This window comes from Crotalus tigris, unplaced genomic scaffold (genome assembly GCF_016545835.1).
Source record: "Crotalus tigris isolate CLP2741 ecotype Arizona unplaced genomic scaffold, ASM1654583v1 scf7180000023830.6690815, whole genome shotgun sequence".
Taxonomy (NCBI): Eukaryota; Metazoa; Chordata; class Lepidosauria; order Squamata; family Viperidae; genus Crotalus; species Crotalus tigris.
In genome coordinates this window covers 4,568,263-4,594,911 of record NW_024100214.1, presented here as the reverse complement: position 1 = coordinate 4,594,911, position 26,649 = coordinate 4,568,263, and the positions used below count along the sequence as shown (strand labels likewise).

General features: G+C 40.6%; 1 protein-coding gene across 10 annotated transcripts in view; it reads right to left on the bottom strand.

Moving 5' to 3' along the window:
* The window catches only part of MUC6 (mucin 6, oligomeric mucus/gel-forming), an 86,557-nt gene extending 80,090 nt beyond the window's left edge, over nucleotides 1-6,467 (bottom strand). For 4 of the 10 annotated variants that reach the window (XM_039322044.1, XM_039322047.1, XM_039322051.1 and 1 more), the window contains exons 1-2: nucleotides 6,203-6,456; nucleotides 5,302-5,337 (exon numbers count right to left, since the gene is read on the bottom strand). In XM_039322044.1, the coding sequence (XP_039177978.1) occupies nucleotides 5,302-5,337; nucleotides 6,203-6,278 (112 nt within the window). In that variant the 5' untranslated portion in view covers nucleotides 6,279-6,456. Of the gene's footprint in view, nucleotides 1-5,301; nucleotides 5,338-6,202 lie in introns of all 10 variants that reach the window. The other 6 variants (XM_039322048.1, XM_039322052.1, XM_039322046.1 and 3 more) reach the window with 6 other exon arrangements.
* Between the last annotated feature and the right edge of the window lie 20,182 nt (nucleotides 6,468-26,649).

Here is a 26,649-nt window from a genome sequence, read left to right as displayed (position 1 = left end):
GAGAGGTTTTTCCATGGACCGGAGGGGGAGTGGTTTTGTGTGCTGCCTGCATCCTGTGGATGGGCCGTTGCTTGTTTGTGCGGCCTGGTTGCTGGCATGCTATGGCCTGGTATCGGTCCATGGACCGGGGGCTGGGCACCCCTGCAGTAGAGGGCACTGATTTTAGTTGGTTTGCTGTATAATAGAGTTAGAAGCAGAGATGCTTCAGGTACAGATGTGTTATGAAACTAAATACAGATTAAGAAACTCCAGTGTACGTCCCCATGAGTGCTATGAAGCCATAAACAGTTCACATGTTTGAATCTTTCACCTTTACTGTTGCCACTCCAGATAAGGGCAAATATTTTTATATTGAGAAAAACATACTGATAGATAAATACAAATGTTGATTTATATTGAGAAATATTGTTGTTTATTTCCACAACATTTTCAACAAGAGTACTCTGGTCTATGAGTGGGCCTCCTTTCAGCAAAGGGCTCAGGACCTAAGAAATATATTCTATGTTAAGTAATTGCCTAAGAAAGCAAGTGACAGTTGGAAGACAGAAGAATGAAATTTTATGGACAGATTGATTGTAGGTATTTCAGAAAAAGCTTCGTTTCAATGATGGAAACAATTTTATTTTTAGAAGTTGCTCAGTAGATGTTAAGAGATTCAGAACTCTCTTGATATAGAAAGAAGAACTCTTAAAGCTGTATATCAGGCCTATACAATAAATTACTATAGCAATTTAAAAATAATTGGAGAATAATAACCTCACTTGCCAATCAGCTGTTCAGTGACTGGTGTAATGGTGGCACACCATAGAGCTAGCAGTGTCAGGCAATCATGAGAGATGCTCAAGCAGTTTTGCTTTTTTGGTGTGGTAACTGTGTCAAAGCCTTCCGGGTGCTGGTGACATTTGGTGTTGATGGTTTTATTGAGCTTTTTAAAAGTGCTGGGTGATGCACAAGGCTGCTTAGAGGGCTGGGTGTGGTCCATGGTCTGTTTGTTATGTAGGCCTGTTATAGAAATCACCTAGTCAATCAAGATTAAAGTGAAGGAAACAGAGCTTCATAATTTCATGTGAACTATAACTTCAAAGAGCATAATTGTCCTGTTAAGACAATTGAATGGCTCAAATATAAAACTAGAGATAATTCTGCAGCCATTTCCTATATTTGACTAATGGTAGCTATAATATTTCTTTGTGGGGACAATTGTGTAGCATGATGACGCTACCCAATCTTGGAACGTCTCTTTGCAAATCAGTTAAAGCTGATTTAGAAACTGATATAAATGTGATTTTTAGAATCTATCTACATAAATTTCTAGAGTCTGGCTTATTTTCAGCTGACTGCTGCAACTGACTACTGACCAGGCTTTAGCAGAAATATTCAGTGCTGCCCAAGATGCTGAACAGTCAATATCCCAGTAGAGAGGCAGAAAATAGGAGTTATATACATGTCACAGTCAGGTAAACAATCAAATAGCAGAGAAGTATCTATCATAATGAACTTAGTCCACTGCATGAAAAAAGTTTGTACAGGGTCTCTCAAGGAAATTGAACCCTAAATATAAGGCTTAAAGAACACTGTCAGTCCCAAATTTAAACACACAATTCGAGAGAACCTTTCAGTATGGAGTAATTGAAACAAAAGGACTAGCAGCCAAGAAAAATAGATCAGGTTGTACCTGGATAAGCCTGAACAAATGAAATGTTTATTCTTTTCACTAGATGATAGCCTTTTGTAACTTCCAATGCTTGATGCTGCCAGTTGTTTTGAGTAAGTATAGTATGATCAGTACTGCACCAAATCAACTTGATTTATTAGACCATATGAGTTTTTCTTTTCTTTTAAAGAGTATCTTTCGGAATTTCTATACCCCTCACTTTTAAAAAAGAAACTGCATTTTTGCAATATTTGGAAGTGTTCCATTTTTATGGGCTTAGAATGAATGTGGCTAAAGACTATATGAAGACTAGCAACAAGGTCTAAAACTTGTATAAAACCAAATGCAAACTATTGAAGTTGAAACGTCTCAGATAAAAGATTATGAGCGAGTCCAAATCTAAAGGAAATGGAAACTATTTAAGCAATCCATACTGCACTGAATTACAGATATTGGGCATCATGTAATTGACTGTGTAGTACAATACAGTGCTTGCATAGTACATGGCCATGAATGTAGTAGTTGTTTGCAACTCTTTAAAGCATCCTTTCCTGGGATTGTATGGCTGCCATGAGTCAGAGATTTAATCTAGAGCAATTTATGGTTTTAGTTAGAAAAACCATCCTCAATGAAAAGAACTAATCATATTAATGTCAGAGAGACTGGAAGAAAACTGAAGTTGACTTTCATATAAATCATGCAATATAACATGACAAGAGATGTTTTATTATTTGACCTCACCCCTTTCTTTGTCCTGCAGATTCTTGTGATAGTGATGCTCATTCCTAAAGGTTTGCTGGAAATACCAGATAAATTTTAGGTCAACTATGTGTAGCAGATGTGAATAATACCATAACATTAAAAACTGCCAACTGCTGCCTGCAAAAAGTAATTTTTGTAGCTGAAGAAATGATAATTTCTTATTGAAATTGCTAGATTGCTAGATTATATGTATCTGTTCTGTTTTTATGAATACATGATTCCCCCCCCCCCAATATCTATTTTTCCCCAGAGAGAGATGTACACTCTTTTTTTTTGCAGATAAGGTTAAGCTTACTCATATTATCTGACCTCACTGTCTACAAGCCAAAGAGAAAGAAGAAAACATGGATTTTAAGTATATTCTTTGCTTGTTTAAGTTATAAAGTAGTCCCATCCATTCTCCTTTATATAACCCAGTACAATTCATAATAGGTCAATGTGAAGCCTGATCATGGAAAGAAACCACTATAGCAGGGGTGTCAAACTCGCCATGTTACATGACGTGTCGACACGTATCACAACTTTTTTCCCATTGCCGGAGCTGGGGTGGGTGCGGTTTCAGCATGACGTATCCGACCCGTGGGCTGGCAGTTTGATGCCTCTGCACTATAGGCTGACTTGAAAGGAAGTTTATGCCTCAGATGCAAAAACAGAAGTTGCCTACAAATTGAATATAATAGCCATCATGCAGTGTGTAAGTTTTGCCAGATTTGCTGACCAGAAGAGAGTATTGGAACTAATAACTGTACAGATACTGTGTCAGATAACCTGATCCTTTATTGCCAAAACATATAAGACACATGCAGTTAATTTCAGAGATGAAGCAGCTTTCACATACAGAAAACACCTAAGCAGGGTAAACTGGCTAAGAAACTAGAACTGTGCAATCATGCAACCATTGGATTGCAAATCCCAAAGAATATTGTTATGTGTAATTTGAAGTGATTGAGGGAAAGAAAGACAGAAGAATTCTTTTCTTTGTGTAAGTAGTGGACTCTTACTTGGATGAATGTTAAGCAGCCATTTAGATTTTTAAAGGTCTTGTGAATGCTCTAGAAATGAAGAATGATATAAACCTATGGTTTATGATAAACTATGACTACCTACAGAGATGCTAAGAAGAAATTGTTAGATAATGAGGAGATGCTACCCATGTGACAACACTTAGTATATCCAGATTAAGTGCTCCTAGAGAATTTTTTAGGGTAGGAATGCCAATTATATCAATGTCCAACTATTATCTAATAACAAGCCTTAATGCTGGGTCAGCGATAAATCATCACAAAAATAGTAGAAAGAAGCAGTAGGTTTAAACTGCAATGGCTGTGAGAACCAACTACATGGTTACATTGAGAAAAAGGCAATCAATTATTTTAAGTGGTTTCATTTAAGGCAAGATTCTTACTTAGCAATGTCACGTTTACTATCTGGGTGGTTTCTGATGAGTTCCTGCAACAAAACTGATAGTTTGATTGCTTTCCAAAGGGAAGAAAGGGGGTGGGGTGGGGTGGGGTAAAGCATTAGATGCTTATTCAAAAGTCTTGATGGTTACTGACATCCAAGGGATGCTGCTGACCATTAACCAGAGAGCCAAAGATTTGCTGTAGTATCAATATGGATGGCTATCTAGATGAACTCTTTAGCCCAGACAAAATAAATAGAACCCAGAAAGTAGGAAAAAACTAGGACTGCACAAGAACCCAACCACACTCGTACCTCATAGTTTGCTGAATAGCTAAATAGCTATTCAAGCAAGTTTACTGGCTTCCACTCCTCAAAGTGAACTGTGTATTCTTCTGAGACTAAAGATCTTCTCACCGAGTGAGTAACTGTGGGTTTCTGCAAGATACACCAATTTTTGAACTGCACAAATTCATTCCTGATTTTGAAGCTATATCATTGACTTGGCTTATTATGGCTTTACCTTTTAAATCAAATTCCAAATTTCCAAACAAAGCTTTGGTCAAATGAAATGCACTTTCATTTCTTTGTAATTCCACCTGCCCTATAGGGGTACAGATTAATGTGTCTGATTTGCTACTTCAATCTGCTCTTGAGTTTCCAGAAAGCAATTTACCCCCTGCATACATGCCAGACAGATGCTGCTAGCTGAACAATACTAAGGTTAGCTTGTAGCCGTCAAGAACTTCTTTCAGGTAAAGCATCATTTGCTGATGTGCTGCCTTATAAAAGTCATGCCTGACCACAAGATCATGGACCACATTTAGATTTCTCGCAAAGCTTAATTAGTGTACAGACAGATAGATACAATTCTTTGATTATCTTCCAAAGCAATATTACATGTGGTACATAGAACCTGCTATCAATCTATGAAACTTCTAAATAAACATATATTCTAAATAAACACAGGCGTGATTACAGATTAGATTGTGAAGTTTAAATCAAACCTGTGCATTATTGTGCATTTCTTCATAGAGCACTTTTAGTGGCTCATTTTGCAATAACCATTAGATGTTGTAAACTATGCAAAATAAATAAATATTGAATTTTCAGAGTGAATTGACTAAAATATTTGAGCAACCAAATCTATGTGTTTGAAATGCTTTTTAGGCCTTAGAACCAACTGTAACTGCACGAGGAGAAAGAGATAAAAAAAGAACAAACACCAAGAATTCACAAACAGGATTCTTGTCCCAAGAACCATATTTGCTGCCAAATTAGGTATGATCATTGGTTTACTATGGCTAAGGATAACCATGACTCTCCCAAACTCTCTGGGCTGCAGAAATATGACCAAGGCCATTTACAATTCAAGTGCCACAGATCCATAACAATACCTAAAGAAATTCCAAGAGACAGAAGGAGGTGGTGAAACTCTATATGCTTGATAATTCAGAAGTCTAATTTATATTCCATAAACTTACCAAATAAATCGTCTGATTGTTCCAAATGGCTCTGATCTGAAAAATAAGGAAAACAAATGATTTATAAAACGGTTCCCATATAACACAGCCCTGAAGACAAAATAAGAAGTATTTTCATAGTAGTCAGAGCTATTTATACAAATCTGTAGGGAATATCAGTAACTATTAACCAATCAGATTAATTTCAAAGATAATATACAGTACCTGCAGTTCTGGGAACAAAGAAAGTTTTCACTGCAAAAGGAATGCCCACTTATAATCTGACCCTTTGGATTGACAATTGAAGACAAAGATTTGCTCACAAAAACTTCACAATACAAATTGAATTGACAAATCTGGATTGAAGATTTTTATAATTATACCAGAATCATTTCCTCAATAAATTCTCAACGTCAAAAGAAGGTTAAATTATTCCAAATAGTGTTATATTTGTTTATGTGCCTATCTATCTGTCTTAGCTCTCAGTCAAGAACATGTATGTTATCCCAGATTTTATATATTAGGAAGGTTATTGCCTGTGTCTCAGAGGCATGAAAAGCAGAAAACAGTTTCCCAAAGTTGCAAAGGGCAGAAGGCTGGGACACTACAGTTCAGTTATTCAACATTGCCTCAATAGATTTACACAGACTACCTTTTTTCATATAACATTGACTGACAGACAGATAAACAAGCAGATTGACTGACTGATTGACTTGAGGTTAAAGTTGGATAACCCACTTGAAAGTATCCAAGGAAAATGCTTTTGGGGCCATTTCATGATCTTACCATTGGAATAGTTTAATGGAAACCTGTTACATTGCCTCCTCTACTTAAACATTTTGACTTCTAATGTTAAAAACAGAACAGCTAAAAACAAACCTCTTGCATATCTTTAAGGGATAGTTGCTGCTGTTTGGCTTACCTAAGCTGTTCACGATGTTGCACAGGAGAACCAGAAATGCCCAAATCATGGAGATGAGTCCTTTCCCCCTCCCCATCCCTGTTGGCTGAAAATTGGCAGGTCTGCTGCTGCCACTTTCTAGCTTCAGATCTTCAAGCTTGGATGTTTTATATGTAGCAATGCAAGTCCCTCCCTTCTTCCTATGCTCTTCCTGAGAGGGCCACAGCTGGACAAAGTGGAATGGCCGCCAAACAGGATCTTCTCTTTATCAGGCTCAGCACACTGAAATGCTATTTAGAAAAAGAGGGGGGGAAACAACCTTCACTTTATTATCTTATTTACTGTAACCTGGGTGGATAGATCTGGCTTAGACCCATTTACTCAAACGCATTTAATTGTATTTACCAGAAAAGTGTAGATCTGAGTCCCGAAGAAATCTAGGTCCATTTAGTCATTGAAGCTGATAGCAGCTGATAAAGCTGAGCCATTCTACATCCTTTTCATAGTAGCTTGCCATAGATTAATTAATTCATCCATTTTTCCTGCGCTATTTCTACACAAGTCTGAGTATTTCCTTGAAGAGCACCACAAGAATTTGTAGGAGAAGGTATGTTTTCACAAAGTATGCATTTATCCTCAATTATTCATTTATATTCGCAGTTTCATACCTCGTGAGCTGAGAACTGTAGAGCTTGGAGTAGAACAAGAATCAAAGGATAATTGTATTACCAGCTCCATAATCCAAGAAATGTGAAGCAGATAATTTCACTTAAGAATGCACACTACAAAAAATTGTCGAACATTCTGCTATTGGCTGAAAATGGAATAATGCTTTTTTTGGCAATACCAATAGCATGAGCAGGAAATAAGGACAGGGAGAAAGAAAGGAGGAAAGGAAAGAAAAAGCAAGGTGCCTTCTTTCCATTGAATTAGACCTTATCTCCTTTAAAATCTCATTCTTTCAGGGTTTATACTTTCACACTTGGTGGGAAGGAACATATTTCAGCTCTGAAGAATGATATTTGTTTACAGGATGAGGTCTGTCAAAGAAGAATTACGGGGAACATACTTCAATTCATAATGGTGTAATGAAAGTTTGATTAAATGCAATTCCATTACACAAACTACCATAAAATCGCTCTGTCCTAGTCCCATGCAAATGAATGTGAGGTGTGTTCTTGGGCAGCTCCCATCCTTTTCAGTGAGCTTCATGAAGCAGAACTGGGTGGAGATTTTCTTTCTTTTCTTTTTTAAAAAAATCTAGTATTCAAGCTTTCTTTTTTGTTTGCTAGTAATTAAAAGGGATGGATAGCTTCACACCAATCTTCCAGGCCCATTTTTGTGGGACCTAAAGCCAGTCAAGATCGCAATGCCAGATGATATGTCTGCAGGGGGTGATGAAGAAAGTCGAGATTGTAGCTGCATGTTAAAATCCTCTGGTACACATTAAAAGGTGGTAAGGCTTTGATCTTGTAGTTGCAACTACCAGACACCATGAAGGCAGGATAGAAAGCAATGGATGGAAACTAATCAAGGACAGAACCAGCCTAGAACTAAGGAGAAATTTCCTGACAGTTAGAACAATTAAACAGTGGAAAGACTTGCCTCCAGAAGTTGTGGATGCTCCAACACTGCAGGTTTTTAAGAAGAGACTGGACAACCATTTGTCTGAAATGGTATAGGGTTTCCTACTTGAGAGGAGGTTGGACTAGAAGACCTCCAAGCTCCCTTCCAACTCTGCTATTCTATTATCCTAACTATTTTTTACTATCCTTGCAGATATGCTTGCTTCCAGAATTCAGTGGGTATATGATTCTGGACCAAGAAGATGTTTTAGTAGTTACTAAAGTGGTAATGGAAATAGATGCGTTGCCATTTTCCTGGAAAAGTGCATCCAGAACTCAGAAAAACACCCCAAATTAGAATGAGTACAGCCAGATCAATTTTGCAACATCACCTTTGCCTTTTGGAGAACAGTTAAATAAATCAAGTGCTAAATTTCGAAGAAAAGAAGTGCTAAATGTTAGCTACTTCTCGTCTAAAAATATAACATGGAATGGTTTTCACATGGAATAAGAATACTGATAGTTCTGAACTGGTATAATATATTGCATTCTATAGCATATCCCTGTGTAAATTTATAATTGGTCAAAGTGTGAATATACTTTTCAGTGACATTCTATGACTTGAATAAGCTACTTGAAGGGGTGGGAGTGGGAGGCACCATTTTACGGTGGGTCTTCTCCTACCTCTCTGGCCGGTCGCAATCAGTATTGGTGGGAGGGCAGAGGTCAACCCCGAGGTCCCTTGAATCTGGTGTGCTGCAGGGGTCAGTTCTCTCTCCCCTCCTATTTAACATTTATATGAAGCCACTGGGTGAGATCATCAGACAGCACGGGATGAGGTTTCATCAGTATGCTGATGATACCCAGTTATATATCTCCTCCCCGAGCTCTCTCAGTGAAGCGGCTGATGTGATGGGCCGTTGCCTCGAAGCCGTGAGGGTCTGGATGGGGGTTAACAGACTCAGGCTCAATCCTGACAAGACCGAGTAACTTTGGATGTTGCCTCCCAAGGACCATGTCGACTGTCCAGTGTTGACTCTTGCGGGGGAAAATATACCCCCTTCGGAGCGGGTTCGCAACTTGGGTGTCCTCCTTGATCCACAGCTGAATTTGGAACATCATTTGACGGCTGTGGCTGGGAGGACCTTTGCACAAGTTCGTCTGTTGCATCAGTTGCGACCCTACCTGGACCGGGAGGCTCTCCTTACAGTCACTCACGCCCTTGTCACCTCACGTCTGGACTACTGCAATGTGCTCTACATGGGGCTACCCTTGAAAAGTATTCGGAGACTACAGTTGGTCCAGAATGCAGCCGCGTGAGTGATAGTGGGTGCTCCTCAATACACCCACGTTACACCTATCCTCCGTGAGCTGCACTGGTTGCCTATTGGTCTCCGGGTCCAATTCAAGGTGTTGGTTATTATCTTTAAAGCTCTATATGGCTCAGGGCCAGGCTATTTGCGAGACCGCCTACTACCTCATAGTTCCCTTCGTCCGGTTAGATCCCACAGGCTGGGCCTCCTTCAGCTCCCGTTGGCCAAGCAGTGCCATTTGGCGGGGCCGCAGAGGAGGGCTTTCTCTGTGATGGCACCAACCTCTTGGAACCAGCTCCCCCCGGAGATTAGGACCGCTCCCACCCTGTTGGTTTTCCGTAAGCTGCTTAAGACCTGGCTTTTCCGGCAGGCCTGGGGTTTATAAAATCTGACCCCTGGATGACTGTTCTTGTACTGTTTGTTTTGTTATGTTTTATGTGTTTTTATTGTTAGCCGCCCAGAGTCCTCCGGGAGTGGGGCAGCTTATAAATTTAATAAATAAATAAATAAATAAATACTCCAAGCAGCATTACTGATATAGGCCTGATATAAAATATTCAGCATTCTTTATGTTGTGTCCTGAGCCTGCTAAGGCAGGCTCGGGACGTTGCAATGGTCCCGGGCAGTTGCAAGCTGCCTGGGACCAGACTGGCTGGCACCGGCGTCGCACGCATGCGCGAGGCGCAGAGCGTGCCTAATTGTTGCCATTCTGCCCGGGGAACGTTATTAAAAGGAACTGAGAGGCCTGCGAGCCTCAGAGCTGTGACGGAGTGGAAAAAGACTGCAAATAAAGACCTGTTGGAACCACGAGATGGTCTGTGCTCATCTGCCATTAAGCCAAGGACTCAACACTGGCGACGAAGGTGGGATGGCTTACAACAGATAGAGAAGAATTGTAAGCTTACCCAGGAGTCCTGAAGAGAGGAAGACGGCATTAAATTCAGCATCTGCCTGCCAGTACAGTGTCGCTGGAGGTAAGCTGGCTGATAGACCCCTTCCTTACAAAGAAGAAAAATGGCGAAGATAGGGAGACTGTCTGAATTCGATGTCTTGCACCCAGAAAGATGGGAGTCTTATGTGGCCAGGGTAGAAAACTATTTTAGAGTAAATCAAGTAAGAGAAGATGGCTTAAAGGCCACTACTTTGCTGTGTGTCTGTGGTCAAGATGCATTTGAAATTGCTGAAAATTTAGCAGCCCCTCCTCCTCTTGAATCTGTCACTTACACAGATTTAAAAAAATTATTGAAGGAACATTTTCAGCCCAAGTTGGCTGTTATTGCATGGAGACACACTTTTGAACAGAGGGATCAAAGAGCTGGTGAATCAGCTAAAGAATACATTGCAGCCTTGAGAAGAGCAGCTAAGCCTTGTGATTTTAAAGACTTAGAAGAAAGGTTGAGAGACCGATTTGTATGTGGGCTTAGGAACAGAGACTTGCAGCAGAGACTTTTTGCAAAAGAAGACATATCATTCCAAGATGCCTTGAGAGAGGTCACTGCAGAAGAGGCAGCAGGTGGAGCAATCAAGAACATGAGGCCTATCAGGAACAACCCAGAAGCTGTTTCCGTGCACCATGAGGGAGTCCAGGAGATCTCGGAAGAAGATCCTGAAGATGAGGTGGATCATCTCTACCCAGCCAAAGAAAGAAAGCAGAAGGAAGGCAAAGAAAAGTCTTCAGCTGTGCTTCGGGTGTGGAGGTCGCCACAAGAGGAGTGACTGCAGGTTCCGTTCTGCAATCTGTAGAGCATGTGGAAAGCAAGGCCACATAGCAGCTGTGTGTCTGGGCCGTCAGAAGGTACAACCCCGAGAAGAATTGCGACTGAAAGGTACCAGGGTCCCCAGCCAAAACAGGATGGGTTTCTGTGCATCACGAAGAAGCATTTATAGGACAGGCACACACAAGCCACTTAAAAAGAAATTGTCACTTAAGGTGAAGTTGCAAAGAGTTCCATTGGTTATGGAACTAGACACTGGGTTTGCACTTTCAATTATTTCCATTCACACATTCAGAAAGATTTGCTCTAGCAGTGGGTTCCAGGCCAATCTTAGGCCATCCAATATATTTCTAACAGACTTTCAAAATTCCAAGGTGTGTGTTAAGGTAGAGGCCACCCTTAATATACAGTACAAGGATTTTGAAGGTCCATTAGATGTATTGGTAGTTGGGGGTGAGCGCACGAGTCTCATTGGACTCGATTGGTTTGAGGCCTTGGGAATACAAGTTACAGGGCTTCACAGTTTGCAAACATTAGGTCTACAGGAAGTCTGCAAAGAATTTGCAGATGTCTTCAGCTCACAGCTGGGTGCATACAAAGGCCCCCCAGTTTCCTTGAAGCTGCACCCCACTGTCACTCCTATCAGAGTAAAGGCAAGGAGAGTACCCTTTGCTTTGAAAGGAAAAATTGATGCTGAATTGGACAAATTGATTCAGCAAGGTGTCTTAGAACCTGTTGACTCAAGTCCTTGGGAAACTTCCATAGTCACACCTCTTAAGGCTAATGGGGACATTTGCATCTGTGCAGATTACAAATGCACCATAAATAAGGCATTGCAACAGCATGTATATCCTGTACCAGTAGTCAGTCATATTTTGGCCTCCCTCAATGGGGGGCATATTTTTGCAAAGCTGGATTTAGCACAGGCTTATCAACAGTTACTTGTTGATGAAGCTGCTGCTGAAGCACAAACCATTGTAACTCATAGGGGGGCATTCAAAGTCAAAAGACTACAGTTTGGAGTAAATGTGGCTCCTGGAATTTTCCAAAGCATAATGGAAAACACCCTGAGAGGTATACCAGGGGTTTGCCCCTATTTTGATGATGTCTTAATAGCAGGAGACTCCACTCAAAATTTAGCTGAGAGGTTGAGGGCTGTTCTGTTGCGGTTCAGGAAAACAGGCCTCAAGGTTAAAAAAGACAAATGTAAAATTGGAGTGTCTTCTACAGATTTCCTGGGATTCAGAATAGATGCCAAGGGCATTCATCCTGCTGAGTCTAAATTAAAGGCTATTCTGCAAGTTCCTAGGCCTAAGTCTAAAGCTGAATTACAAGCTTTTCTGGGCCTCTTGAACTTCTACAATGCATTCATTCCTAACAAAGCTAATGTAGCTGAGCCACTTCATTGGCTCTTGGACAAACAGGCAGTGTGGCAATAGTCACAAGCACATGAAGCAAGCTTCAATGAGGTTAAGGCCTTACTTACATCCAATGATGTGCTTGCACATTTTAATAAAACTCTTCCTGTGTGCATCGCTTGTGATGCTTCCTCTTATGGGGTGGGAGCAGTACTTAGCCATTTAAGACCTGATGGAACTCAGGTTCCTGTTGCATATTACTCCAGAACTTTGTCTTCTGCTGAGCGAAACTACGCTCAGATAGACAGAGAAGCCTTGGCTATTGTTGCTGGGATTAAAAAATTCCATGATTTTCTATATGGCAGACATTTCACGGTCTACACTGACCATAAGCCTTTGTTGGGGTTGTTTACCACAAACAAACAAACCCCCCATATCATCTCCCCCAGAATGCTGAGATGGTCCATCTTTCTGTGAGCCTATGACTTTTCTTTGGTTCACAAACCTGGCAAGGAAATGGGCCATGCTGATGGCCTTAGTAGATTACCCTTACAAATGGTAGAGGCTGACCCTGCCCCTGCCATCAACATCCTTTCCATTCAGGCGTTGTCTGAGTTGCTTTTAAATGCCAGAGATGTGGCTGCTGAATCAGCCACGGACCTCACACTCACTCGTGTATTATCCTGGGTTTTGTCTGGATGGCCAGAGAGTTGTCCAGATACTGAGTTTCAGAGTTTCTGGCTTAAGAAACATGAGTTACCCACTTTTCAGGGTTGTCTGCTGTGGGGCAGCAGAGTTGTTATTCCTACCTCAATGAGGCCTAGGGTCTTGGCTTCCCTTCATGAGGGCCATCCTGGCATTTTCAGAATGAAGGCACTTGCGCACAGCCATTTGTGGTGGCCAGGGTTAGACAGGGAAATAGAGGCTAAGGTGCACGGATGCCACCTGTGTCAGCACTCACGCCCAGAAATTCCCCAGGCTCCTGTACATAGATGGGAGGAAACACAATCACCTTGGTCTAGGGTGCACATTGATTATGCTGGGCCCTTTCAGGGTCAATTCTTCTTGGTCCTTGTTGACAGCTATTCAAAGTGGCTTGAGGTTGTACCTGTCTCTTCAACCACTGCTGCCAAGACCATTCAAGTACTGAGGGGAATTTTTGCTGCACATGGGCTTCCAGATGTTTTGGTGTCTGACAATGGCCCTCAATTCACTTCTTTTGAGTTTCAAGCTTTCTTACAGGCCAACATGATTCGTCATGCCACCTCTGCACCATTCTACCCTTCCACCAATGGTATGGCTGAACGGATGGTCCGCATCACCAAGGATGCTTTAAAGAAACTGACCTACGGGGACTGGCATCACAGGTTGGCAGACTTTCTTCTTGCGTACCACACCACACCTTCAACTTCCACTGGGAAGAGTCCAGCTGAACTCCACTGGGGGCGCAAACTGATCACCAAACTTGACAGGTTGCACCCGGACAGACTGCCTCCTAAGGCCACCCAACCCAGGGCACTGAGGTACCTGCAAGTGGGTGCCCCGGTATGGACCCGTAACTATGGGCCAGGTCATGTGGGTTCCTGCTGTAGTATGCAAGGTTACTGGCCCTTTGTCATACGAGGTCTCTTTGGATGACAGTCGTGTCCTTCGGCAGCATATTGACCAGCTGCGTATGAGACTGGACTTACCCTCTGGAACTCCTGGGCCTTTTCCAGGGGGGGAGGGGGACCACTATGGGCAAAGGGAAGGGTGTTGGCAGCAGCCGGGGCCAAACGGAGAGGCCACGGACGGCCTATCCCAAGGTTCCGCAAGTGTTCCAAACAGGAATCCAAGGGAACAAGAAATCACACAGGCACCAGTGCCTATTCCAGCCAGGGAGTCACCCAGGGGGCATACTCATCATTCACAACTACCATTCAGCACTCCAGTCAGGGAGAATAACTGGGAGCATCCTAATAACTCAAACATTGGAAGAGAGCTGGCACACGAACAGTCTAGTTGGCCCAGTACTGCTACTGTTTCTAGAAGGAAGCCTTCACACAGGGAGGTGGTCAGAGAGGCAAATCCCAATTCTGACACCTCCGGCACAGACTGGGGGGCAACTGAGTTTTGGGGAAATACAGAAACCCCAGACAGTCCCATTACGGGGCTTGGGAGTGAAGGGATGCGTTCCCTTGATAGGTCCATTGTGGGTTTGGAAGGCTCTACAGAAATGCCAAACAGTGGCAGGCTTATAGAGGGGTCAGAGAGCCTACAACTAGGCAGGTCAACCAGGTTCTTGGGAGAGCAAAGTCCTGGTCTGATGAGCCTGGTGGGCAAGCAAGCAGACCAGGCAATGGGGCACAGTTCATGGGGACCACCAGGGTTTGAAAGAGGGGGCAACTCCATGTCATCCTCTGTACAAGAAGAAATAGGGGATTCTCAGAATCTAAGGAGGTCACAGAGAGTAAAAAGATCTCCCAAGTATCTTGAGGACTTTGTAACTCCGCTGGCAAAGCAGAAACAGTGAGAGGGTGCCTGCTGTTGTGGAAATTGGAAATACGGGCATTGGGTATTAATCCCAGAACAATAGCCCAGTACCATTGTGGTGTGGGTATGGCCCAGCTGCAATAGATGTGCTGGTTGGGGGTTGGCAAACCACGCTCGTGTTGAGGTCGCGTATAACTATCAATATAGTTTATAAGTCTTAGCCGGGGGGGGGGAAGGGGTGTTGTGTCCTGAGCCTGCAAAGGCAGGCTCGGGACGTTGCAATGGTCCCGGGACCAGACTGGCTGGCGCCGGCGTCGCACACCTAATTGTTGCCATTCTGCCCGGGGAACATTATTAAAAGGAACTGAGAGGCCTGCGAGCCTCAGAGCTGTGACGGAGTGGAAAAAGACTGCAAATAAAGACTTATTGGAACCAAGAGATGTTCTGTGCTCATTCGCCATTAAGCCGAGGACTCAACACTTTATGTCAACCAAAATTGTTCCATAAAAATTGAAGCATTCTCCTGAATAGGTTCATAGACGCGGGGACTATAAAGGAAAGGAAGGTGCACTATAATTTCTATTGCATTAGTTGACTTTTTCTTCATTCAACATCAGTGGCTATAGAGCAGTAATTTCTATTATGACTGGATTGGGAAATTATTAAATATTAATTATATAATTATTAAATATATGAGAGTAATCATATTACTTTTAAAGATTTAAATTGAACTGCATTTCATTTAGTTTAATTCTTTGTTCTTAAAGCTTCTCAAATCTAACCATTGTTACTTCGCTCAAGGGCCAAGTATAGTCCTTAGTGCTACAAAGTTCTGAATCCCTGTTTAGATGATTCAAATCAATTGTTTAGATAGCTAGTTCTTGGGTCAGAGTCTATAATACTCAGTAAAAGCTACCAAAGATGTAAATAAGAAAGCCAAAGTCTTTGAGAGAACTATCTGCCACAAATATAACTCATGCCTTTGAAAGCAGCTATTGGTAATTTCAAAGTGTTTATCCAAACACATTTTCCAAATAGTTTGGGCATGTTATATATTTTCATTTCTTTTACATAATCTTCATGCTCAGTTCTTTTAACTGCTGTGCATGTCTGAATTAGCTATAACAACAACAACAATAATAATAAAGTTAGACAGGACCTTGGAGGTCATTAAGTCCAACCCCCTGCTCAGGCAGGTAACCCTATTCCATTTCGGACAAATGGCTGTCCAGTCTCTTCTTAAAAACTTCCAGTGTTGGAGCATTCATAACTTCTGGAGGCAGGTTGTTCCACTGATTAATTGTTCTAACTGTCAGGAAATTTCTCCTTAGTTCTAGGTTGCTTCTCTCTTTGGTTAGTTTCCATCCATTATTTCTTGTCCTACCTTCAGGCGCTTTGAAAAATAGCTTGACTCCCTCTTCTTTGTGGCAGCCCCTGAGATATTGGAACACTGCTATCATGTCCCCCCTCGTCCTTCTCTTCATTAAACTAGACATACCCAATTCCAGCAACCGTTCCTTATATGTTTTAGCCTCCAGTCCCCTAATCATCTTTGTTGCTCTTCTCTGTACTCTTTCTAGAATCTCAATATCTTTTTTACATCGTGGTGACCAAAACTGGATGCAGTATTCCTAATGTGGCCTTACCAAGGCATTGTAAAGTGGTATTAATACTTCACGTGATCTTGATTCTATCCCTCTATTAATGCGGCTTTTTTGGCAGCTGCAGCACACTGCTGGCTCATATTTAAATGATTGTCCATTAGGACTCTGAGATCCCTCTCACAGTTACTACTATTGAGCAAGGTACTCCCTATACCAGACATGTCAAACACAAGGCCCGGGGGCCAGATGTGGCCCGCAAAGTGGTTTCATGTGGCCCATGAAGCTATCCTGGAAACATTGAGGAAACGGCCCCTGCTGCCTTGGCCCTGGCCCAGGCCGGCCAGGAGCCAATGTACAATTTTGTGGTGGCCATCTATGCTGAAACACATTCAGTCTTAGCTCCACAAGACGGTCTGGAAACAGCAAGGAACCAGCCCTTGCCACGTCGGCCCATCCCCCTGGGTGCATGCTGGGGAGGTGTCACCCTTTGTGAGGAATGAAGAAATGGACTATGCCTTGGCGCTTGCCCCAGTCCCACCCCCTCCTGCCAGAGACCCTCAGATCTGTCCCATTCCTGCCCAGGCCCCCACAGACACCCTTGATGTGAACGATGTAGAGCTGGCCATGCCCACCCAGTAGGCCACACCTACCCTGGCCACACCCACCCAGCCCTCTGAGGACAATTGCAATGCTGATGTGGCCAATGAAATTCAGTTTGACAGCCCTGCCCTATACTATACCTGTACATTTAGTTTTTCTTACCTAAATGTAGAACCTTACTTTTTTCACCATTGAATTTCATTTTGTTAGATAGCGCCCAGTGTTCAAGTCTGTCCAGATCCTCCTGTATCCTAAGCCTGTCTTCTGGAGTGTTGGCTATTCCTGCCAGCTTGGTGTCGTCTGCAAATTTGATGAGTTCCCCATCTATCCCCTCGTCCAAATCGTTGATGAAGATGTTGAAGAGCACTGGGCCCAGAACAAAGCCCTGGGGCACCCCACTACACACGTCCCTCCATGTAGATGTGGTTCCATTGAGGACCACATGCTGAGTACAGCCAATCAGCCAGCTATGGATCCATCTGGTAGTGATGATGTCTAACCCACATTTTTCTATCTTATCAAGTAGTACTTTGTCAAATGCCTTACTGAAGTCCAAGTAAATTATATCCACAGCATTCCTCTGATCCACTAATTTTGTCACTTGGTCAAAGAATGCAATAAGATTTGTCTGGCATGATCTGTTTTTGACAATCCCATGTTGGCTTTTAGTAATGACTTTGTTTGCCTGTAGGTGTTTGCTGATTCGTTGTTTGATTATCTTTTCCAGAATCTTCCCAGGTATTGAGGTCAGGCTGATAAGTCTGTAATTTCCTGGATCCATTTCCCCCCATTTTTGAAGATGGGAACTACATCAGCTCTTTTCCAGTCCTCTGGTAGTTCCCCAGTGCTCCAGGATCTTTGAAAAATATAGTTCAGTGGTTCTGAGATCATATCTGCCAGTTCCTTGAGACTTAGGGGTATAATCCATCTGGTCCTGGTGATATGAACTCGTCTAGGCTGGACAGGTGCTCTTACCATTTTCTTGTCTATCTTAACTTGTGTTTCTATTCTGTTTTTTATGGCACTATTTTTGATGGGTTGTATAAAGACCATACCTTTCCTATAGGAAGATAATGGCAAAACATCTGAGTTGTTGCCGAGTAATCTATGTAGACATGTTCATGAAATCTCTACAAGTTGAATCTTCCACTTCATAAACACCTTCCTTAACCTGGGAAACCTAGACATTTCTGAATCTCTTCCCAGATTTCTCAACAATGGCATTGGTGCAAGAAATTCTGGAGAGAATACCCAGTTAGAGAATGTAGTGTTTTCCTTAGGGAGAAAGTTTAATATAGGAACTTTGGAAGGTGATTCATACAGCCTATGAATTAAGGGGAGAATTTCCTTCCTAAAGAAAGATTTATCCCATCAAACAGTTGAACCAGGGGTCTGCTATCAAGTAGAATTAACATGAGAACATAGGCTAGTGATATTTTCCAGGGGTTGACTAAGCTGATTAAAAATATCAGGCTGGGACTGACACACACACACACACACACACACACACACACACACACACACACAGTATGCTCTTTTGGTTACAGTGCCTGCCCTCAAAACAGTTTACCACAGAGGTCAATTTGGTTTTGACTCTTCCAGAAAGCCATGAAGACTTGGCTGTTTGCCCAAATGTGGGCATCTGACAGCTGATGAAGCTTGAGTGGCTGGATTATATTCTGTGATTTGTTTGTTTAATTTCCTCCTGCTCTTTTTTTTCCCTTTCCTTTCCTTTCCTTTCCTTTCCTTTCCTTTCCTTTCCTTTCCTTTTTTTTATTTTAATGGTTTTGATGGTTATTAATATGTTTTACATGTTATTTACATGTTTAATGGTTATTTACACTGTGATTTTTATTTCTAAATTTTGTTTGCTGTCAGAGTTGCCTTGGTCAAAGGCAATGGTGGGATTCAACCAGTTCTCACTACTTCAGCAGAACTGGTAGCTAATTTCTTGTTAACCAGGCCTACAATGGACTTCCGGAAGCGGCATCCACCAGAAAACCAGTTGTTCACATATTTTAATCCCACCACTGGCCAAAGGGGTAGACATATAAATCCAAAGAAATAAATGCCTGTCTTTGATCAATTAAGGAATGTTGGAGTCTTCTAACTACATTAGAACAGTGTTTCTCAACCTTGGCCACCTTTAGATGTGTGGACTTCAACTTCCTGAACGGTTGGGTGTAGAATTCTAAGAGTTGAAGACCATACATCTCAAAGTGGCCAAGGTTGAGAAGCATTGCATTAGGCAAACTTTAACTTTTGCCCAACTAAATGTTCCATAGCCTAAGTTATAAACTATAATGCATTTTTTTCATAAATGTTGATGAGTACAGAACCAATCCTTAATTGCCAGCCCATGTCTGTTATCGGAAATAGACAACATGGACAACAAACTGCCACTTTTTAGCATATCATGCTGTTATTCTACATCATTTTAATAGTAACAGTATTTATTAACAGCTTGTTTCTCTTTTTCATCAGTCTTGCTGGCCAATCAGAATGTACCATCACAACGGATTCATACATCACATTAAGTTATAATAAATACTGTTTTTTCTCATTTAGTGTGTTGTATGAAGCAAGCCATCATAGATTGTACCTAGCCAACTGTGAATTGTTTAATTAACTAAAATTAAGCAAAACATAGGTGAAGATAGTATGCGTGAATACAGAATAAAAGGGCTTTGCTGGCTGGTTAGTCACAGCTTCCCAAATTTATCTTCATATTAACAAGTTTGGAAAGATACTATTGCCGTAGTCAAACTTCATTTGGATTACTATGCCCAGTTCTGGGCACCACCATTCAAGGACAGTGACAAGGTCAGAGGAGGGCTATTAGGACAATGAAGGGTCTGGAAACCAAATCTCATACAGAAAACTTACAGATAAGGCATGTTTACCCTATGCAAAAAATGACTAAGGAAAGATATGACAACAGTCTTCAAACATCTGAAGGGTCATCACACAGAATAGAGAGTAGACTTATTTTATATTACTCCAGAGGGCAGTGCCAGCACTGTTAAAACCAAAGAGATGGGAGTTCAGCTTAACCATCATGAAAAATGTTTTGACTGTATAAACAGTTAGTCAGTCTGACATGAAACATGATGTATTTTTCTTGAGATCTTCAAACAGTGGTTGAATAGTTAACTCAGAGTGGTTACCTCTATTGATATTTGAACTGTATCATATTATGATTCTATGTGTTAGATAACTTTTCAGATATGAATGATTAGATGTTGTATTTGAGGGTGTGTCCACTGAAGTCACCCAAATTGTTGGGTATCTTCCAAACCCCGAAAGTGCCTGGGAAAACCAAATATGAGAATATCGGAACAAAAATAAATGTTAACTGTCATGCCTGAGTACTCCAAATGCAAAACATAACAACTCTGTTATACTCTTGTTAGTTAAAAGGGGTAAAGGTGGACTATTTTGACAAAAGTTTGAGCACTCTGGAATAATTGATACAGTAGCTAAGACACCCAATCTTATTTTACAGCAATTTATTCTACAGTTTCTTTGGCGGTATAACCCTAAACTGCATGGGAATTGGAATAATGATTATTTTGAAAACTATTATTTGAGACAATGGCCTCATGCCTGACTATGTTGGCTCTGCACCTGTTAATGTCTTAGTTTTCATAGGTGTGAGTTTGCTGAAGTGGGAACTTTATGTATTAGCCACACCTTGTGTTCTCCCACACTCTAAATTAAGGATATTTGTAGAAGGTGAAATGCCATGGATGGAATGAATAAAGTTAACAAGAGTAGAGAGCATTATACACCAAAATGCTTTTAGAAGACAGTTGCTGAAATTTTTCCTTCAGCCATACGAAGAACACTGATAATCTGTTTGTATATTTTGTCCATTTCCTATATAGTTTCAGTCTCTACTAATGCTCTTGTTATTTTTTTTTAAAATACTTTTGAACTCTTGGACCATTGATTCCTCTTCCTCAGACAGAAAGATGGTGCAAAGAGTGATGAGGATGGCAGAAAAAATTACTGGTAGTTCCCTCCCTTCCATCCATTGATATAACATATAAGCGTTGCTTGAGCAGGGTCTACAAGATTGTCTGGGACACTACATATCCCCTTCATGACCTGTTTTCCTCATTACCTTCTGGGAGGAGGCTTCATGGTATCTGAAGCAAAACATCCAGATTCAGTCATAGTTTCGTTCCATACAGTGTTAACCTGGTGAACTCTAAAGCTTCCTCCTTCCATTATGTATTCAGGTTGGACAGTGATTAATATTTATATGTTATTTATATGTAAGGGTGAAAGTTTATACATATGTTGTATATAGTATGTTTAAATGTATGTTATGTTTGTCTATACGTTTGAGAGCAAGCAACCAAATTTCATTTTTAATGTATGCCACAACGTGCCCACAATAAAAAAAATCACAATAAAGATTATCTTATCTTATCTTGAACATTGGGCCCTATCTAATAAAATGAAATTCAGTGATGAGAAAAGTAAAGTTCTATATTTAGGTAAGAAAAACCAAATGTACAGATATAGAATAGATGGTACCTGGTTCAATAGTAATAACTGGGAGAGTGATCTTGCAGTCCTAGCGAACAATCACTTTAAGACAGTGGTTCTCAACCTTTCTAATGTCGTGACCCCATAATACAGTTCCCCATGTTGTGGTGACCCCCAACCACTTATACATCACTGGGTGCCAGGGACATGGCCAAAGAAAAGGGGAAAAAATGGCGGACAGCCTTGTTTGGTGACCCCCATGAAATGGTCGTTCGACCCCAAATGGGGTCCTGACCCGCAGGTTGAGAACCACTGCTTTAAGACAATCACACAGTCCTAGGTTGCATTAACAGAGGGATAGAATCAAGATCACGTGAAGTGTTAAAAACACTTTTTAATGCCTTGGTAAGACCACTCTTGGAATATTGTATCCTGTTTTGGTCGCCATAATATAAAAAAAAAAGATGTTGAGACTTTAGAAAGAGTGCAGAGAAGAGAAACAAAGATGATTAGAGAACTGAAGGCTAAAACATATGAAGAACTGGAATTGGCTTTCAGAAATTGTGTATATCTATTTTAATGAAAAGAAGGACCAGGACTATTGGAACATTATAGCAATGTTCCAATATCTAAGGGGCTGCCACAAAGAAGAGGGGTCAACCTATTCTCCAAAGCATCTGAGGGCAGGACAAGCAACAATGGATGGAAACTAATCAAGGAGAGAAGAAACCTAGAACCAAGGAGAAATTTTCTGACAGAACAATTATTCAGTAGAATGACTTGCCTCTAGATATTGTGGGTCCTTCATCACTGGAGGATTTTAAGAAGAAATTGGACAGCCATTTGTCTGAAATATTATAGGGTTTCCTGCTTGAGTAGGGGGTTAGACTAGAAGACCTCCAAGGTACATTCCAATTCTGCTATTCTGTTCTTCTGTTATCTGCTATAAGTGGTAAGGCATTTTATCTGTCCTTTTTGAACTTCTATCAGTTGGCATACAGTAGAAGGGGGGAAAAGTTTAAAGCAAGAAATGTCCTTTACAATAACTGTCAACTAGAGTAAATAAAAATAATGGATTGGCTTATAGTACAGAGAAATGTGTGGCATAGTACAGAGAAATATGTGGTGGGGTTTAATGAGATAATAGTCAATTAATAACTTATATTGATGCAATGCCTTCTGTCAGCAGAAGACGATGAAGGCTAATTTTTAAAAAGTTTTTTTTTAATCTTGCCTTACATTTTTATAAATCATTCAAAGCAGTGAACATACTTAATACTCCTTTCTTCTCCTATTTTCCTCACAGAGAAGGAATGAGTGGCCCAAAGTCACTCAGCCGTCTTTCATGCCTAAAGTGGAAGTGCTACTCACAGTCTCCTGGTTTCTGCCCTGGTGCTCATCTCTCATTTCTCATCTATGTCATTTCTGCAGCATTTATAATCTGTAATCTTTTTCTATCATGATCTTCTGGTTTAGAAGGCTAAGAGATTGCAGATGAGGGAAAATACAGCTGCAGATGCTGCATTTTACTCAGTGATTTACACTAAAATAAAAAAGGCCAGAAATAATCTATCTCTGTGATTTTAATTTTTCCAACTCATCTTTCAACATTTAGAATGATTTTATAGTATCAAATCTTATCTTTCTCTTTGTCATGTAATATAATTGACTTGTGATGCTGGTAGAAATAAATATGGTGATCAGTCACACTGACTTGCCATTTCCTGCTTCCTAGAACTGAGAGAGAGTGACAGATCCAAGGTCACCCAGCTTGGATCTGTCTAAGGTAGGACTAAAATTCACAATCTCCCAGTTTCTAGCCTGGTGCCTTCACCACTACCCCAAACTGGCTCTTATACTACTAAATTAGTCCTATAAAAATTTAAGACTAGGTGTGAATGAAACATCATTTACAAATGCTTTGATTCAATAATTCTCTTCTTTCTCCTGGAGGTGCCAAGAGTGGCTCATAAAAATACAATAAAGCCATCTTATATAAAACCATCAGTAGTGAAATAAGAACAGTTAAAAATAACCATATAGTATAAAACTTAAAAGAGGGTTTACTATAAGAAAGAAAAGTAATCTGAAAGGCAATCCAAAAGTAAACTTAATCCTGAAGTAGCGTATGATGTTACAAATGCCTGAATAAACGGGTATATCTTCACTTCTCTAGAAGTATGGGAGCTCCTAGTTGTCCCTTAGGAGAGAGTTCTGTGGTTTCTCTGACAAGGAAGAACATCACATTCTGTGGCCATCCACTCTGTCTGGTTATGGTTAGGGCCCTCCCAGATGTATTTTTGCATTGATGTTTGTTTTAAAATATTTTCAGATTGATTTGGAATGAAAAAGTATATGAATGAAATACAAATGTTAAACCAAATTCAGACATTGGTTATTGAAAACTACATCTGTCCAAGTATTTCTAGACACATAACTGAATAGTCCAGAGGTTTTTGGAACTTCAAGAGGAACAGGTAATGGTCCTACATCCCTTATGTTTGGAATCAACATTGTTCTCAAAATCGTAGAAATTGGGCTTGGGCACAATGATCCTTGACATATTCAGGAAATTGGCTACATAGGGATTAAAAGTTTAAAATCAGCACATAGTGTATTGGTATGCGGGAATGGCCTTGGGAAACACATGGGAGAGCTGAAGACTATGATCAGATAAGGGGCAGCTGAGTCTGCAGAAGAAGGTGGGTGTGGCAAATATCTCAGAAGGGACCCTCCCTAGTTTCTTGAACTGTAAAGCAAGGGAGGGGGAGAAAAGATACTTTCAGACTTGCAAGATTGATGTCAATATTGCGAAGTATTCCAGACAAAAAGCACACCCAGAAGTATTTCTATTTTATTGTAAGGTTACATTAACAGATTCTTGCAATTCTGAAATTACATCTCTCTCCAACGCCCCCCCCCCTTTACAGTTTGCGGTCTGAGAAAATCCCTTGTGAAACACTTGCCACATCTCTATTCTTTATCTGGGCTCAGTTGCTGCTTGTGTGACTGTTGTCTAGTCTGTTGTTCTTCTACATGTCTTCCAAGGTCATTCCAACATACCATTACTCATTGTCAGGGAATTGTGTATCAAGTGACCAAATGAAGACAGAGACACTGACAAGAACTTGTAGGCTTATATAAATAAATATATTTATCATATTTACAGCAGGGAAGATAGTCAGGAACACAGGGACATCATGAGGTAAATCTCACAACATACAGAGCACACAAGAAAAAAGCAGGGAAAAGGGAAATGTCTCCACAGCAACCAATCATAGCATAAATTGCCTCATGCAGGAGCCAGCACTCTCTAAACAATCAATTACAATTGTGTGTTCTGGCCCATTGTATTCTGGCACATCATATGTATTCATTGTTCCAGCTACTAAATTAAGTATCCTAACATACATACATGCATTCATACATTTAATATCTACAGTACAGTAACTACAGTATCTCAAGAGGCAGGCTATTTTAGCTACTGAACTTTGCTAAATCCACCTAGATCAAGGCTTTCCAAAATGGACAATATTTACCTCCAAGGATCCATGGGACTATCCATTATCGTTGATATTATTCTTATTTGTAGTACTATTAAAGTAGTATTTATTAAATTATTTTCATATAATGAATGCTTGGAAGACAATGGACAATCTGAAACTTCACAAAGAATCAATGAGCTGAAGAGATTGGGGACCTCTGCCCTAGAATAATGGTTCTTTTATTTCCATATTTCTCAGTAAGCACAATTCTGCTGCCATTTTATTTTTCTCAGAAGGCACCAACTGTATTGGTTTAACATATTGCAAGCAAACCAAATTGTGGCCAGAAGAATAGGAAGAAGAGCCCACTGCTTTTCCAGGTAGAATGTAATAGCCCCTCACTTTGCAGGAGTAGTCAACCTTGGCTCTTTTATGACTCGTGGAATTCTGGGAGTTGAAGTCCACAAGTCATAAAAGAGCCAAGGTTGACTACCCTGCTAGGGCATTAAGTGAACTTTAATGAGGGCCTTCAAGGGCAATTTGCCACTTGTCCTGTCAAGCGCAAGATCAGTCTTGTTCTGAGGAGCCCATTCAATCTGATTTTTGGTATTTGTCACTAATCCAGGCAGACCAACCAGAATTCACAATAAATAATAGAAGCTAAGATTCTGCACTCCTGTGCAAGGAAATAACACGGATGTTTACATAATACTTGTAGCAAGAAAAGCTACTGATTAACTATCTACTGTATACTTTTATTTGGAGGATTAAAAAAACACAAAAGGAACAGCATCCAATTTACGCACGGCTTTTCCTACTGTGAACTGAAAATACTCTCTGATGATGTAAAGAATGTATGTATGTCCAAAGAAAGCACACGGACACACTCACACCCATTTTTGTGCTCTGTGCCTGGAGCATCTGATAGGTTCAGAACTTGAAGCTAGAGATTCGGGAAAAGTCTAAAATGAGGATCAAGAAGTCTGGCAGCATCCATTTTAGAACCAATGTAAAAGTTAGCTAATATTTTTTTAAAAAATTAAAAGAATTATGATATGAAAAAGATGCACCTCTCTTGCTTTTCTGCTAACTATCTCAAAACCACTTTTTTCTCCCACCTACTTGGTTGGCAATCTAACCAGTGGGTTTAAATGCCTGTTAGCTGTTGAAGATCTTGAAACAATTACTAAGAATCTGAAGAAACTCAGACAACCTCTGAATATTATGGTTAATATTAATAATATGTTAGATGGAGATCCCTTTTAATGATGCAGCTCCTAGGGTTACACTGTCTTGGGTCAGCCCCCTGTACAGATTTGGATTAAAAAGCAGACTCGCGCAAAAGCCCCCTGTAGTACTCAGAAAAGAGATAGGCTATATATTAATTCAACACCTTATTCTAAGGAAACATTGTAAGAAGAGCACTGTATTAGTCTATAGTAGCAAAAACTCAGAATGAGTGTGGTAACACCTATTCCAACTAACAAATTTTATTAAAAAGCAGGAGCTTTTGTGAGATGTAACTCTATAGAGTGCTTATATCTTTTAAGAAATAGTGTTAGTTGGAAAAGGTGTTACCAGACTTCTTATGATGTCTTGCTCTAAGGAGTCATGTATTCTGGAGAATATGGAAATAAGACTATTTCTTAACATTCAACTCAGTTAGCTCCTGAACAGCATATTTGAACTTATGCATGAGCCAGGCCAGGTGAGACATAACATCCCCAAAGTGAATATATAAAAACTATATATTTTATTTAACCTTGTTTTAACAGCCTCATTTTATCAATTTTATGTAATGAAGGAAGTATTCTCTCCAGCATTTTAAGCTGTGTGGCATCCAGAATTTTGAGTAATGG